The 16444-nt window shown below is 38.5% G+C and overlaps 2 protein-coding genes across 2 annotated transcripts; both read left to right on the top strand.

The window, feature by feature from the left end:
• Positions 1 to 221: 221 nt before the first annotated feature.
• LOC140137796 (galanin receptor 2a-like) lies at positions 222 to 2831 on the top strand. The gene is made up of 2 exons (XM_072159567.1): positions 222 to 322; positions 927 to 2831. The coding sequence occupies exon 2, from the start codon at positions 968 to 970 to the stop codon at positions 2021 to 2023; it is 1056 nt and encodes a 351-aa protein (XP_072015668.1). The 5' UTR covers positions 222 to 322; positions 927 to 967; the 3' UTR covers positions 2024 to 2831.
• Positions 2832 to 3752: 921 nt separating this feature from the next.
• On the top strand, positions 3753 to 7040 carry LOC140138440 (galanin receptor 2a-like). Its single transcript, XM_072160333.1, has 2 exons — positions 3753 to 3857; positions 5080 to 7040. The coding sequence occupies exon 2, from the start codon at positions 5082 to 5084 to the stop codon at positions 6147 to 6149; it is 1068 nt and encodes a 355-aa protein (XP_072016434.1). The 5' UTR covers positions 3753 to 3857; positions 5080 to 5081; the 3' UTR covers positions 6150 to 7040.
• Positions 7041 to 16444: the final 9404 nt, after the last annotated feature.

Below are 16444 nucleotides of genomic sequence, written 5' to 3'. Positions count from 1 at the left end.
ACGAGTGATTCAGTACGTAACGACATAAATTAAAAGGGATTTTTATTTAACTTTCCCATGGATAGTAATCATGGAAATTCCGGGGGAAGTCCGAAGAGAGAGTCCTTGACTAATTACCTTAATAATAATATTAGCTAATGCATTCGGTTTCAGTTTTCTTGTTCTTATTTAACACGCATGCCTCTTCGTAAAAGCTAGTATTTCAGCCGTGTTCTTAATCAAACCAGTCGTTTCAAACTGGCGTCTCTGATTGGTGGCGTAGTGATCATATTTTCAATATTTTCTTTGGAATAAGGCTGGATAATCTCTCGCAACAGCAGACGTACGTGTTACACTCTAAAATTATTTTATTCAGTATGGGGAGTAAAGCGTGTAGAGTAATACGTTGAGTAAATATTTAGTCAACAAAGTACAAAAAATGAATTTCCGAGTAAAGCCGTGAAAATCATCATTGTTGAGTAAAGTAGATTGGAAGTCTAGCTCAACGCTGCGTTAACTGCCACGTTGACGCAGTGACAGGTGAGGAGTTACATTGCGTTGTCGACCCACGTGCGTATACTGAACTGAGGTATAGGCCTATATTGTCCGGCAGCCGGCAGGACTTTGGCGTAGCCGGGATTTCGGAATGGGTGAGGGGTGGAGCTTAAATTTGTGAATTTCGGGCTGTCAGCAGCCAGAAAATTAAGAGCCAAGCGATGTTTAATTTTTTTTTAGAAAAGGTAATCTTTATTTTCTTATTTTTCTTTATTTTCTATATACTCTCACTGTCCTTCTATTCAATTTTGATCTTAGCTAATGTATATTCTGAATGGACGTCAAAATTTGCAAATACTCTATTTACGCCCCAAAATCACTATAAGATTTCAGAAAAGTATTTGACTGACTTTTGCTATTGTATTCCTTTTTCATTATATTTATTTCATTAGATCCTCCAGATTCTTCCTTACCACGGTTAAGAGATCTAGCAATGGCATCTCTAAACCTCAACGAGTCATTGGACAAGAACGCATCGGTTCCCAATATCTATCTGGTACCAGTGCCATGGGATTGGCGGTTGATCATCCAACTCATCCTTGCGATGGTCGGCATCACAGGAAACTCCATTGTGATACATGTATATCTTCACACCCGGACACTAACGGTGAACGCTACGAACAGATTCATCGCAGCTTTAGCAGTTGCTGATATCATTACATCAATTTGCATCATTCCTATTCCAACTCTATCCTACGTTCCTGACGACTTCGGAGGTCATTTCTACTGCAAAGTAGTATATTCATCGCTTGTTTTGTGGACGTCCATTGTCGCTTCAGTTTTTAGTCTGACGGTTCTTGCAATAGAGCGTTATGTTGCTATATCCCAACCAATACGATACAAAAAGCTATTCTCTGTGACAGTAACAAGAATCATTATTGTAATCATCTGGATGCTCGCTTTCGCCTTTAATACTTTCGGGCTTTACGTCAATCATCTTGACAACGTGAGAGGTGCCTGCTACGTTGATTTCGGTGGTAAAAGATTTCAGATGTTCATCGGCGTTTCGGCTTTCATCCTTAAGTATCTTGTGCCCGCTACTTTGATGCTTGTAGCAAACATTCGATCGATACAAATTCTTAAGATGCGAGCACGGGCTACGAAGACCAATCTTGCCTTCCTTCAAGCCCGGCAACGTGTTATTTACATGTTACTAGCTGTGATAATCAGTTTCATCGTCTGTTGGTCTCCGGATCAATTTGGCTTTCTTGCCTTCAATTTCGGCATAGTGTCATCTGAATATCTGTATGGCAATCTATACAGGTCATTTGTGGTATTGGCCTTTGCAAATTCTTGCATTAACCCCGTCTTGTACGCCCTGACTAATAAGAATTTCAGGCAAGCTATCAAACAACATTTGTTTCGCCACTCGATACGCGCTAGTGAGCCAGTAAATGGACTATTTGATGCCCCCCACTTGAACTTTACGGCTCAAAAACTAGTACAGAATGTATACATTTATCATTTAAAAGTACTTGAATACCACTAACATAAGAAATAAAATTGGTTATAAAACAATTACACCCAAGTTTAATTTCACTATGTAACAGATTTTTTGGGACACCACGTGTTACATAGTGAGCGTTGATGTTCCGAATGTCGTCTCATCATCATGGTCATGAGAAAATATCATCAATTTGGTCCTAATTTCACTCTGAATATTATAGATGTAATTGATGTTATTGCCCAAAAGGAACTCCATATCACTCAAGTACAGAGGCAGATTTAACCAGTGACAATGCGTTTTTCATGTCACACTTTTCTGCTACTTTTGGTGTCCCTATTACATAGTGAAATCAATGTATTTACAGCTTAAAACATTAACGTCAGAACTAACGTCATGTACTAGTATTTCAGCATTTTTTTTTCAATTGAACGATAGGAGTACTACAAGTATTCCTTCACCCTGAACCTAAGCTTTAAATTGTTATTCACTGAATAATCTGAATTTCAATTTACATTACTATGTAACAGGGACACCAAAATCCACTGGGACCCTATTTTGCAGAAACACCCATATACATGATATGCTGACCTCCTCCAGAGGAGCGGATACAACTATAGTGCAAAGAATAGAAACAAAGCTTTTGATTACAACTTCCGTCGAGAGCGTAGTTACGACCATGGGAAACTACGTACGTAACCAAGACTAAAAACAAGGACCTTGAAAAGCCCAATGTCATGATTGGACCTAAATATGATAAACAAATCAAATTTGACATAATTCCTTTCTTATTGTTGGACTATTAAAGACAAAACCAAAATGAAACTGAAATAAAAACACTTCTCAAAGGCAAGGCAAAGGAAAGTGTTTACCTACTGTCTGAAGGTTTTCCTAGATTAGATACAAAGATAAACGGAATGACAAACGTGCTACGTCAACTATAATGCAATAAAAAAACATTCATCTGCACTCACCAGGTTATTTCCAAATAATATCGAAACCAATATTTATTTAATTGAAGGTCTTAGCACGTTCCATTTATCGTATACGAGTGATCCAGTACGGAATGACATAAATTTAAGTCAATTTGTTACGAGTCGTTAATAACGCAAGGCCAAAAACACATTTTTCCCTAATTCACGTCAGAATGGACAGGAATACACACTGTTTGATTAAGTTAACAATATCTAAGTCTTTTAATTAAAAGAAAAGTATGGTTCAACAATAATCTGAACATAAATACATACAATCAGTCAGAATCAATTATACACTATGTTTAATTTACTTATCCAGCAGCCTTCTTCGTGTTGTAGATTTCAAAGTTCTGATGTATGTCCTAATTCACTTGTCCTGCAAAGATCACTGTTCAGCGAAGTCCACTGAAGACTTTTATATCCTGTGCCTATTGTCTATCTCCAAAATGGTGCTCTTTTCACCTTCCACACCATTTCTTATGGAAAACAGGCCTGCATTCAGCAGTCCCCCCCCCCCTTTAGCACTTTATTGACAGATGTGTTGTTTCACATAAATATTCCTTTCTTTGAAGAGGTACGTATTCTAGATTTTCTTCGATATTACTGGATTGTACTGGCTATTACTTGACTACATAAAATAATTCTGGTTCGCAATTTCCTCTCTTTGAAGGAAATGGACTGTAAACTGTGTAGAATTGTGTGTACATTTGCTTTTATGCATTCGGTTTTAGTTTCGTTCTTATTTAGCACACATACCTGTTCGTAAAAGCATTCATATTGAGCCGTGTTCTTAATCAAACCATGTTGTTTCAAACTGGCGTCTCCGATTGGTGTAGTAGGCCCCTAATCATAATTTTCAATATTTTCTTTGGAATAAGGCTGGATAATTGATGTGTTACTGAAAGGTAAGGAGGCCCAAATTTGGAATATACCGACAACATATGATGGTTGCACCTACGACTTTTCTTAACTACCCCCCTTCAGTAGCTAGCTTTCAGTGACGTACCACGGCCGAATTTTCAGAACAAATTTACTGGGAGAGCTACTGAGGAAATTCGGGCGAAGATTTGCACTATATATTAAAGTCAAACTTAAACAGGCCAAAAGAAAGAAGTATATCATCACAGAATTTGGTCAATTTGTTAGAGGGCATTGTGAGATTTCACCAAAATTACGCCCCCAATTTTGGTCAAAGTCTAGATTGTAACATGTCATGTTTGTCCATACTTAAATCAGTACCTGAAATAGATAAAAGGGTATTCCATAATTTTACCATCCTCTTTTTAGCGTGTGGTTCAATGGCTATTTATGAAAAAGTCGATTTCCAAAATTTCAGTTAATTCGGGCATTTCGAGTAATGCATGTAATTGCATTGATCACGGTGTCCATAAGGCCACTGTGTTGCAATTTCGGGCTGTCAGCTGCAAGAAAAGTAAGAGTCACGCGGTTGTTGTGGCCAGCAAATTTTAAAGATAAACAAACGACTGATAAAGAAGACAACAAAATATTACAGCCGGCGCAAAACTATAGTTTACACGTAACACGTAACACTAAAGTACTTGACTTCCACTGTTCCCGATATTTTTTGCTACGGACAAAATATAAAATTAAACCATGCTAAATGTTGTGTTCCAAATTTAATAATTTATAGCTTATTAATTAAAAAAGAGACACCAATGCTACAGTCAGTCATTGTTTGATAAGAAACAAAACAAACAAATTTAGAAGCAAATATCAGCAAATTCTGAATGTCCAGAAATTTTGGCCATGGCTGCAGCTCTAACTACGAATTATTTCTTCACCAAGTTTTCAGTTTTGCTTTCAACTATATGCCCTAGCGCATTCTGAGGCTTTCTGATACGCCCTGTACAAATTAATAAATTCTTTTGTCTTTCTGGACGATAGTATCGAATGACATTATAAATATTGTTCTTTTACGAGTCCCTGTATCGGTGTTTGATTTTTGATCCCAGAAAAGGTTATTTATATCTATCGAATCCCATTTACTTTCACTATCCCTCTATTCAATTTGGATCTTAGCTGATATATATTTTGAAGTCACTATAAGATTTCAGGAAAAGTATTTGACTTTTGCTATTGTATTCCTTTTTCATTATAACAATCTAGCAATGACATCACTAAACCTCAACCAGTCAATAGACAAGAACGCAGCGGTTCCCAATATCTATTTGATTCCAGTACCATGGGATTGGCGGTTAATCATCCAACTCATCCTTGCTATCGTCGGCATCATAGGAAACTCCACTGTGATACATGTATATCTTCACACCCGGACACTAACGGTGAACACTACGAACAGATTCATCGCAGCTTTAGCAGTTGCTGATATCATTACATCAATTTGCATAATTCCGATTCCAACTCTGTCCTACGTTCCGGACAACTTTGGAGGTCACTTCTACTGTAAAGTAGTACGTTCATCGGTTGTGTTGTGGACATCAATTGTCGCTTCAATTTTTAGTCTTATGGTTCTTGCCATAGAGCGTCTTGTTGCTATAGTTCCACCAATGCGATACAAGAGGTTATTCTCTGTGAAAGTAACAAGATTCATTATCGCATTCATCTGGATTTTTGCTTTCGCCTTTAACACTTTCGTGATTTACGCCAATCACCTCAATAGCATAGAAGGTGCCTGCTACGTGGATTTTGGTGGTAAAAGATTTCAGATGTTCATCGGCGTTTCGGCTTTCATCCTTGAATATCTTGTACCTGTGACTTTAATGCTTGTAGTAAATATTCGATCGATACAAATTCTTAAGATGCGAGCACTGGTTTTTACAACGAAGACCAATCGAAAGAGCGGAAATCTTGCCTTCCTTCAAGCCCGACAACGTGTTATTTACATGTTACTAGCTGTGATAATCAGTTTCATCGTCTGTTGGTCTCCGGATCAATTTGCCTTTCTTGCCTTCAATCTCGGCCTGGTGCCATTTGAATATATGTATGGCAATCTATACAGAGCGTTTGTGGTATTGGCCTTTGCAAATTCTTGCATTAACCCCGTCTTGTACGCCCTGACTAATAAGAATTTCAGGCAAGCTATCAAACAACATTTGTTTTGCCACTCGATACGCGCTAGTGAGCCAGTCAATGGACTCTTTGATACCCCACTTGAACTTTCCGGCTCAAAAACTAGTACAGAAGGTACACATTTATCCACAATAAATAGTGTTTAATTTATTACGGAAGTAAAGCTGGACCTTGATGACCATCATCCAAGCGGCAAAATTCAAACAGGTGTAAAATATCCCGGGGGGGCACTCAACTTTAGAAGTGACGGGTATGTGCCTACCGGAGTCGCGAAGTAGGGGCCTATCGGGTACAAAGCGTTATTTTAAAAAAGGGGGTCATTGGGCACAAACAAAATAAAAAAGGGGTCATTTGGTACAATATTTTGAAAAAAGGGGGTCATTGAGTACAAGATTTCAAAAAGAGGGTCACACAGTGTCATCGCCCCGATATCTTCATGGCTGAAAATGCCATGGTAGGTTGAATCCACAGCCACGCATGGCAATTGTGTTCCCACCTGTTTAATAGTTTTTAAATGCATAGTGGGCTGAAGGACATCCGACTAAGGCTAATGACACTAGCCTGTACGGTCAGCGAGCATACATTCGCCATTGTCATCTGCTTATAGACTGCCTCTACGATAGTCTCCTACACAGCCAGTTTGTGTCAGTCGGTCTGACACTCGTCGATCCTGTATGTTCGTGATAGCCACATACAGTCTGGCCCGAGACTACCTCCACGAGGGTCTACGCTGCGCTATTTAAAATCTTGAATTTTGGTCACTTTTTCAGCTCAAGACGCAAGCTACTCTCTCAAAGCGCAAACTAACGACTATCATATCTGTTCAAAATATATATTCAAGTGCAAGGAACCCCATCTGGTTTCTTTATACGAAATCATTTACGGGAGATATTCATCATTTTCCACCCCGGTATCCAAAGATTTATCGTCTGAATATCAATCGTGCATAGCACATTTACGTGTATCGATCCCGTGTATTCATTGCAGTGTCTCTGGTTGTATAATGTAATTATTAACCGGGCGATGTCGGTGTGGGTCATCGGGTAGAAAATTTTGAAAAAATGGAGCAAAATTTTGAAAATTTCGGCATAATTTTGAAAAACTGGAGCAAAATTTGAAAGTTTCGGCATTTTTTTGTTGCGTTGCATTTTGATGTTGCTATTCTAGAAAATCTAGAAAAATAGGGGGTCATTGGGTAGCCGCAACCAAAAAAAGGGGGTCATTGGGTAGCCGCAACTAAAAAAGGGGGGTCATCGGGTATGGCTTTTTAAAAAAGGGGGTCATCGGGTATAGTCGACTTCAAAAGAGGGAGCCTATTGACAGGCACATACCGTCGCTTCCAAAGTTGAGTGCCCCCCGGGTAAAATATACAAACTAGTAATTTGATATTAGTAATATTCCTCTTTGAGGAATGTGTAAGATTGGGAAGGTATCGGCCGTAAAAAAACAATAGCGCTTAAAACCAATATTGTTCAAGGTTGCCCCGCCGGGCTACAAATTTTTTTTAAATAGCGCTTAAAAACAATAGCGATCAAGGTTATACTACAAATTAGCCCCGATACAGGTCAGAGACTGAAGAATGAAGGAATTTAAAGGGTAAAAACAAACAAACAAACAAACAAACAAACAAACAAACAAATAAAAGGTACAATGAATAAAAGCTATAAAAAGTGACGGGCTGTCGATAACTTAAGGTTACGTTTTGATTTCTTGCCCTGCGGGGCAATTATATAATGGAACTCCATTATTTGCAAGTCCTCACTATGGGAGTTTCCGGCCTCAGTCCTACCTACCGGGCTTGCGGCCTTGATGTTTTTTTGGGCTGTCCACCCAGAATACTACATTCGTTCTTAATCCATGATGGGATGATGATGACTCTCCAGTTCGATGACTCAATGTTTGAAGAATTTGGTGTCAGGAGTGAAGAAAAGCAAGGCTGCGTACTCGCACCAACACCAAAACAAGGGAGGTGCTGATTAGAGACATGCTATTCGCTGATGATGATGATGATGATGATGATGATGATGATGATGTGGCGATAGCTATTTTTGGTGGCACTCTTTAGCTGCAGTCCGTCATGTTATTTTCCGTTCTCGATTCAACATTTATTTTCACTCATTTCTTCGTCCGTTTGTGTTGTCTTAGTGATAGATGTTGGCGTTGTCACCGAATCATGGTTTCGCAAAAACCTTCCTGACACCATGCTATCAATTGACGGCTACGAACTTTTTACAAAATATCGCAGCCAAGTAAGGGGTGGCGGTGTGGCAATTTACGTCAAATCCAATATTAGCTAATATTGTTGCCAGTGAGATCCAGGAAATCGCTGTCCCAAATGAACTGGAGTGCTTATGGGTCATATTTTAAAACCCAAATGACTCCCCAGAGATGCATCGGTCATCTCTGTGTGCGGCGTCTATATTCCACGCGACTCACCACATCGGGACCTTCTCGATCAACATCTTCTGGAGTCCATGGATTTTCTTCATACCAAATATCCCGAAATAGGATTCACAATAATGGGGGATTTTAACAGAATGAATGTGAACAATGTTCTTACGAACTGTAACCTCAAGCAACTAGTTAAATTTGCAACTCGTGGTGAAGCCACCCTTGATCTTATCATGACCAATATTAGCTCCCATTTCAAAGATCCCATACCAGTTTCTGCATTAGGAAAGAGTGATCATACTTGTATCATTTGGAGACCAACAGTGCGTCATATTGCCAAACATCGCAATGACAAAAGGACTCATCGTCCTATGAAAGACTCTCAGATCAGAGAATTTGGATTATGGATCGAAGATCATGACTGGTCCACTGTTCTTACTGCTAGTACCACTCAGCTGAAAGCAGATGCACTCTACCGGTCTCTTCATGATGCTATTGATTCACACTTTCCTCTTGCCACACTCAAAGTTCACAGTAATAATAAACCATGAATGACTCAGAAAATCAAATCTCCTGTGAAAGATCGTCAACAAGCACTTGCAGCCCATGCTGTGGAGCGTTATAAAATGTTACGCAATAAGTCCAACGTACAATTAAGAAATCTAAGGTTGATTATTGTGCAAATAGAGTAAGAATGTGGCACCAGCAAATTAGATCAATGACCAGGAACACCAAATCTGAGCTCAGTATTCCCAGGGGTAAGTGATGAAGACCATGGCCCCATTGCCAACACAATTAACGATGAATTTTGGATCTCTTGAGGCCACTTTATACCGGCCCCGGACGCCAAGCACCAAAACAAAACCCTTCTCAAAAAAGTCAAGTCTACTAAAGCTAGTGGCCCAGACGGTATATCTCCCAAATTAATTGAGGAATTTGCATATGAATTGAGTGTACCCTTGACCAATATTCTGAGCAGCTCATATGATGAGGGTTTTGTGCCCACTCAATGGAAGAGGGCCATAGTGGTTCCAATCCCCAAATCAAAACCTCCCAAGGCTGATAAATTCAGACCCATCTCTTTAACCGATTGTTTTTCCAAAATCAGTGAAGGTTTCATCACTGACTAGGTGCTGGAGGATATCCAGGACAAGATTAACCCCCAACAGTATGGAAATATTAAGGGCATATCCACATCATACTATTTGGTCAGCCTTCACGCAATTCACCTAGGTGGCAGGTGCTGACAAATTCAACAACATTGGAACGGTGGTTCTGACGGACTTCTCAAAGGCGTTCGATATGATAAACCACACTATCCTTATCAAGAAGTTTATCCACCTCGGAGTCCGCAGATTCATCGTTCCATGGTTGTTTGACCGACTCCAATGTGTGCGCTATAACCAGATAACCAAACTCTCTCCGAGTATATAGGGTCCTTAATGGAGCTCTACCCCATGGAACTAAACTTGGTCCCATTGGATTTCAAGTGGTAATCAATGACGCAGCCCAAAACATGGATTCTGATATAAAATGTTGTAAGTATGTGGATGACTTGACACTTGCAGAGAATCGCTCACATCCACAACCAAGCAAGCTTAAGAACTGACTAAGTTCAATGAATGGACAAACACCAACAAGCTTAAATTCCTCCAAGTGTCAAGCCATCCAGATCTGTTTCAAAACAAACCCCCTGTTCATTCTGATTTAACTATTTTTGGTATCCCCTCAACTTTGTCGATGAAGCTAAAATCTATTCTTAGGTATATGGATCCAAAATGATCTAGACGCTGGAATAAGAGCATCTCTCATATCACATCCAAAGCAACCCAAAAATTATACATGCTGCGCATACTGTAAAATAATTTGGCTTCAATGAAGATAAGTTGATCACCGTATACAAAGGCTACATTCGCCCTCTTAGAATATGCTGATGTAGTCTGGCACCTGTCGCTCTCTGCTGGTCAAAGTAGTGCTCTGGAACGGTTATAACGTCGTGCGTGCAGGACTAATTACGCTGGGCCAAAATTTCACCTCCTATGCTGAGGCCTTGCAGACTTGCGGGCTTGAGTCCCTGGTTGATAGGAGAGAGAATCATTGTCGCAGGTTTGCCTTAGGTCATGCTCGCAATCTCCGCAATGCGCATCACTACTCCCAGCTGCGTTTCAGAACATAGAGCCCCATCCCTTCTTTTGTTTATTTATTAAGTAGTGCGCCTTTTATGAGCACGCACTTTTCAGCTTCAATTTTTATATAATGTGCAATAGTATGAATTTATCGTATTTACTTGTATTCCATTTTATGTTATTTCAATTTATGATTATTTCTTTCATTCATGTTTTTATATCAATTTTTATATAATGTTTTTACTTTGAACATGTAATTTGACCTTCGGATCACGATATGTTGATTTTTAATAAATAGACTATACTATTGGGCTATTCCAGATAAAACATGCACCCCCCCTATAGAGGGCAAATTTTTTTTTCTAAAATGTCTGGAATTCCAAAGCATACTTGAGGAAGAAACCTGGATTTCCGGCCCTGTTTAGTGCATGTAAAATCTGGAAATCCATGGAGGGTATAGAGGGTTTTTAAAAATTGTCAAAAAAAAGTTGGAATTTTCAATTGACTTACCAAAAAAAATCTGGAATTCCATTGCCCTCTATAGAGGGTTTCTAAAGATACCCAAATAAAATGTTGGAATTTTTCAATTGACTAGCAAAAAAGTCTGTAATTCCATGGAGGGGTATAGAGGGTTTTTAAAAATTATCAAAAAAAAGTTGGAATTTTCAATTGGAATTCCATCGCCCTCTATAGAGGGTATCTAAAATTACACAAATAAGTTGGAATTTTTCAATTGACTACCAAAAAGTCTTGAAAACCATGTTAGGGTTTTTAGAGTTATTTTAGGCGTGTATAGGTATTTATTGTTGTAAAGGTTACATTATATTTTGCTTTATCTGCATTTATTCCAAGTCATCTATGATGTTTTACATGTATAGGCCTAATATAGGCCCACCACCAAGGCGTGTGTTTGGCAGTAACCAGGCCCGTACGCAGGGGGGGGGGGGGTGCGGGGGTGCGACTGCACCTCCCCAAATTTGCAAAAGTATACCAAAAGTCCCAAAATTGAAGCATTTGCGAGCGTAGCGAGCAAAAAATTCAGGTTTTATGTTTTTTGGTCAAAAAGGTCCAAATTTGGGGGAAAAGTCCACATTTCACAAAATCGCCCCCCTTTGGAAAAAAGTCCACTTTTTCAAAATCAGCACCCCAAAAAAAAAAATCCTGCGTACGGGCCTGGCAGTAACGTACGCAGGTTTTCAAAGTCTGGTTCATTTCAGGGGTCTCGATTCTCTGACTGTTTTAAAATTTAATAACTAATTCCCCAGTTTCCGGCCCCGATTGGGTGCATTATTTCCCCGAACTTTTTGACAAAGGGGGGGGGGGCACATCCCCCTGTCCCCTTTGCGCACGCTACTGGTGTTGGTATCCTAGGTAACCACTAAAATTAAGCTTCTCGTTTGTGAAGGGTTGCTGCTCTCCTTACAGGTTTTCAATAACAATATGTGGTATGTAGGCCTACTAGTTTCTATATTAGGCCTAAAAAATGTTTGATTGGCGTAACATAATTTTAACATTCTTGTTAAACTGGGTCTTTAGGTCCATGAACTGAACCACACAAGGGATGCATACTCTGTCGGCAGCACACATTTCGAACTATAAAAGGATTGTATTGTGAAACTCAGTTTCTTGCTTCAGCTCTTTCTAAAAATTAATTAGGGCAAAATTCTTTCTTTATGTCCTTATTCTTTATTTATTCCTGTTCTTTCTTTCTTGAGGCCTAGATCTTTTTACCCTACTTTACAACACGAATATTGTTGTATTGTCAATGGAAGTCCGTAGAACGTTCGCCTAATGGCGCTATGGGTCCCTTTGATATAACTGGTATTTTAGACACAAACTTAAAGCGCCCTCCCACAAAATTCCCACCAGCAAATAAGGGCATGCACACACCCTTAATTCTTGTTGTGATTTTTAGAGGAGGTAGCTCTCTCTTTGTACAATAAATTTACCCCAAGGCAAAGGAGCCATGTGCGCCATTAGGCGAACGTTTACGGTACATAAGAATTCAAACTTTCTTACTTTGGTTTGAGCTGAGACTAAAATACCTAAAGCCTCAAATGTTGTTTTTATATTAAATACATACCTGTAATTGAATGAAATAGATATATTTATAATAGGCTGCATGATAAATACATGAAGCCACATCAAGTAGAACGAGTGCAACCTTGCTGCAGTACCTTGTACTACGCAGGTGCTCCTTTGTTAAAAGGGAATTCCCTGATTGGGGAGTGGACATCAAAGAGCTCATATCTAAATTCGTTGGGGACTGTTACTTTTTAAAGTTTCAACGTCCGTATACATACGACATGTAGCCTATGAATAAAATATGACATGAATCAAGTAATAATAAAGTGACCTAGTTCTTTCCTTGCCCTGTTATAGCTATTATTATAAGATGAGCTCAAAGTGTATATTTCTACATTTTGAGCTCAAAATATTTAATCAATGATAATAGGGATATCATATGTCTATACTGTGATGCGCATGCGTTGTGTGTGGGGGTGTGGGCTGTGGGAGTGAGTGTGATGCTGTTTTAAACAAATAGGCCTATAAAACAAAATCTTCGCACAAGCTAGAATGAAGAGTGAAGACCCAAGTCGGGCTGGGGATCACCATTGCAGGGGATGAACCTATCGACCCACAGCACTCTTCGTCATACATACATTCCCCCAGCCACATTTCCCTAACATAATATGAAATTTAAAAAAAGGAAATTTAGTTCGGCAGAGGTGGGGCTCGAACCCACGCTGCACCGCTATCATGTATACAGTATCGACATATTACCAGCGCCTGTACCCTGTTTACCGCTCGGCCAACTGACTGGGGCCATCTTGAAAATTTGAACATATAATCACAACTTCAATTACTTCATTACTTCAACATACCACGTGACAAGCAAAGACAGAAAACGTCATACTGCAGTTACTGTCCATTTTCCTATACACAATACACAGTGTTCTTACCATTGACGCGTAACCCCTACAAATAGCGTACGTTAGAAGTATGGGTAATTGCCTAGTTAACGTCGGTGTGTGAAAAATAACCGGCCAATTCTAGAAAATATAGTTTTGTAACATGTCCTAAATTTTTAGCTAATTTAGATGTTTGGAAATATTCGTACTTTGGTGTTTTAGGAAGGATATGTAAACGACAGATAACACCAAAAAATATGAAGAAATTATTTCCAACCCGTGTTAAGTCTGCAAACCACCATGCTTATCATTTTCAAGAACGCTGGTTAACAATAAGCAGAGTATTGTCTCATTTCGTAAACAAAAGCCCACACAGAATTGTTCTCTAGCGTTCGCTTTATAATCGTTCACCCAACTGAAACTATAATACCAGCTCATTGCTCCATTGTACATGTAAAGCAGAAACATATGTTGTGTGTATTTAACCAGAGAAGATATGATTTAATCAGTTGAGCTGTTTTCAATGAGTGTTATCTTGGTTTAATAGCTTTTAATGGGGTTTAAGTCCTGCAAAGGTCGTGGTGAATTCCACTGTAGACATGACTGCATCATGTACCATATTTTGGAATTTTATCTGCTTAAAACATTAATGTGTAGAGCTACCATTAGGCCTATTAATATTGTTGAATTCTCAGGCGCATACAAACAATACGAGGGGCCTATGATACATACACAATTCATTTCGTGCATGCACGTGCCCTGCAAGGTAGGGAGCCTAGCCTACCATTTTTCTTGTAAGACGGTCTGGATTCGTAGTCCACGTGGGTCCCCAAAGTTCTTTCAGATATTAAAAGATTAAATTCCCATAAAGACGAAACAGTAATCTTTAATGGGGACCTACGTAAATTTTACATAAAATTTCCGCCATCAATTCAGTGTTAATTTTTATTATTCAGAAAATATTTTGGCGTATATAAAATTGAAATAAATTCTCTGCTTCCTAAACCACATAAACTGAAGCATGATTGGGTATCACGAATCGCTATATATGATGTACAGTTAATATTCAAATATTCTTTTACACATTATGATGCTTCAGTTTTTACACAAACAAGAATTTGTCTTTAAAAAGATAAGTTCACGGATCAGGTGTATAGTACATATACTTTGAGCTACTTTGGTCTAACATTTAATATTCATATCTAACCTACTCTGCACTTATTCGACAATAAATAAGTGATATGAGGCTTAATAATGATACCTGTGTCTTGACTCTGAAAAACAATATTTTTTTTAAACCTCATTTTGCATTTAATTTTTTAAGCCACCTCGAAGCCACCTATACTACAGGATCTGATTTTGCATTTAGGGTTTTTATTGCGTTGCAAAGTAGCAACACTTTCTGGCCCAATTCGTGACTGGAAAAGGCTATCCCCTCTTACAACCTATCAACAGGTCTGATTTCTATAATGAGGTGTCACCGGGTTTCATGAGATAATAATACCAAATCTAAACACCATGAAATTCAATACATCACGACCAAGCTCACATTGGGCGCCCCATTCCTTTTTTAAAGGAATTTTTATTAAGCCACCTCCAGGAAACAAATTTGGCTATAAACTACGAAGTATAAAGTCTAATAAATAAATCAAATAAATAAAATAAAATGAAAATTGTACATGTATGCAAGTTGCCTTATTACTAAAGTAAACAAATTACACAGCCATTTGCTCTTGCTAGTTTTTGTCAGGGTCAGGGATATTTGTCTCATAGTCCTGCTTTTATGAACACTAATATTATACAGGTTACTACACTATACACATGGGTTATTACAAGAGTCAATAAACATTTGACCAATTAACTATAGATCATGGACTTAGTTTTATGCAATGTAGTTATATTGAACCTTTTCTGAAGTAAGTCGCCTGCTGCATAGTTTTATTTACAGATGATATGTTTACTTTGTGATTAGGCCTGACCATGACCTGCTAGTTTGATTAACCAATCAGTTATGTGCATTGTCAGCATGTGATGGCTATAAGCCAATTGCAAACATATTTATAAAAAAAGGCTAAAAATTCCTACACTGAGCAGACTCTTTGCTGGGTTTAAGGGCTAAATAGTAAGTTGTCATGTGGGGCAAGATTAGATAAAGGCATACAAACTGAGATATTAGGAATTATTTCCTAGCCTCTTAACCACAGGGTTGGGCTATATAGCTATTCAAGACACAGGGTATGTAAGGAATAAACTGTGCATATGAGATGTGGGGGCAAATGGCATCATTTCACTGACATGAAAAAAATTTCATTGAAAACCCTCCCACTCAGCTATTTTAAAAAGGTAATCAGGCTTCCTCAGCATATCACATGTGTTATGGTATTATTTTGCGAATTGCCCCGTGGTACTTTATGGAGAGGAGACTTTTATTTAAATACGGTATAAAGGACGAGTGGCCAGTATTCGGTAGGGTCTACATAGCTTTACAAATTCAGAGTCTTGCAATTATGATTTTAGAGCCAAAGGGGTAACTATATATTATAAAATTATAAAAGGTTAGAAAGTCAGTATTAAAAGCAAGTCAGTAAGATACACCTCTACACTACAGGCTGCACTCCATAGTAGGCCCACAGCTAAAAACGACACTGACAGAAAAAAAAAAAAAAAAGGGGAGAACTTTTTCATTTTTATTTTTTTCTACAATGCAAAATTTATCATTAAGAGGAGGAAGCAAATTGTATTGCCAATATGTTAACTTTAATTTTCCACTTTTATGCAAGAAATAAAAGAAGAAGATACACATTCCCTTTAAAAGGGGAAGCCAGCTTCAATGCAGAAGAGGTCTTGTAATTAGTTTAGGTGGAAGCAGATGATGGTGGATGCGATATCGCTATTTTGACGTCGCCATTGGATTAACACATAATCATGAAATCTTCACAAACAATTCTAAATTTGTTATGTGGTGTCAAAGCAAAATTATCTTACTCTAAAACCGTTGGGGTTCTGCAAAGT

The sequence above is a fragment of the Amphiura filiformis genome, chromosome 17 (assembly GCF_039555335.1).
Source record: "Amphiura filiformis chromosome 17, Afil_fr2py, whole genome shotgun sequence".
Lineage (NCBI taxonomy): Eukaryota > Metazoa > Echinodermata > Ophiuroidea > Amphilepidida > Amphiuridae > Amphiura > Amphiura filiformis.
This window is presented reverse-complemented; position numbering and strand designations above follow the sequence as displayed.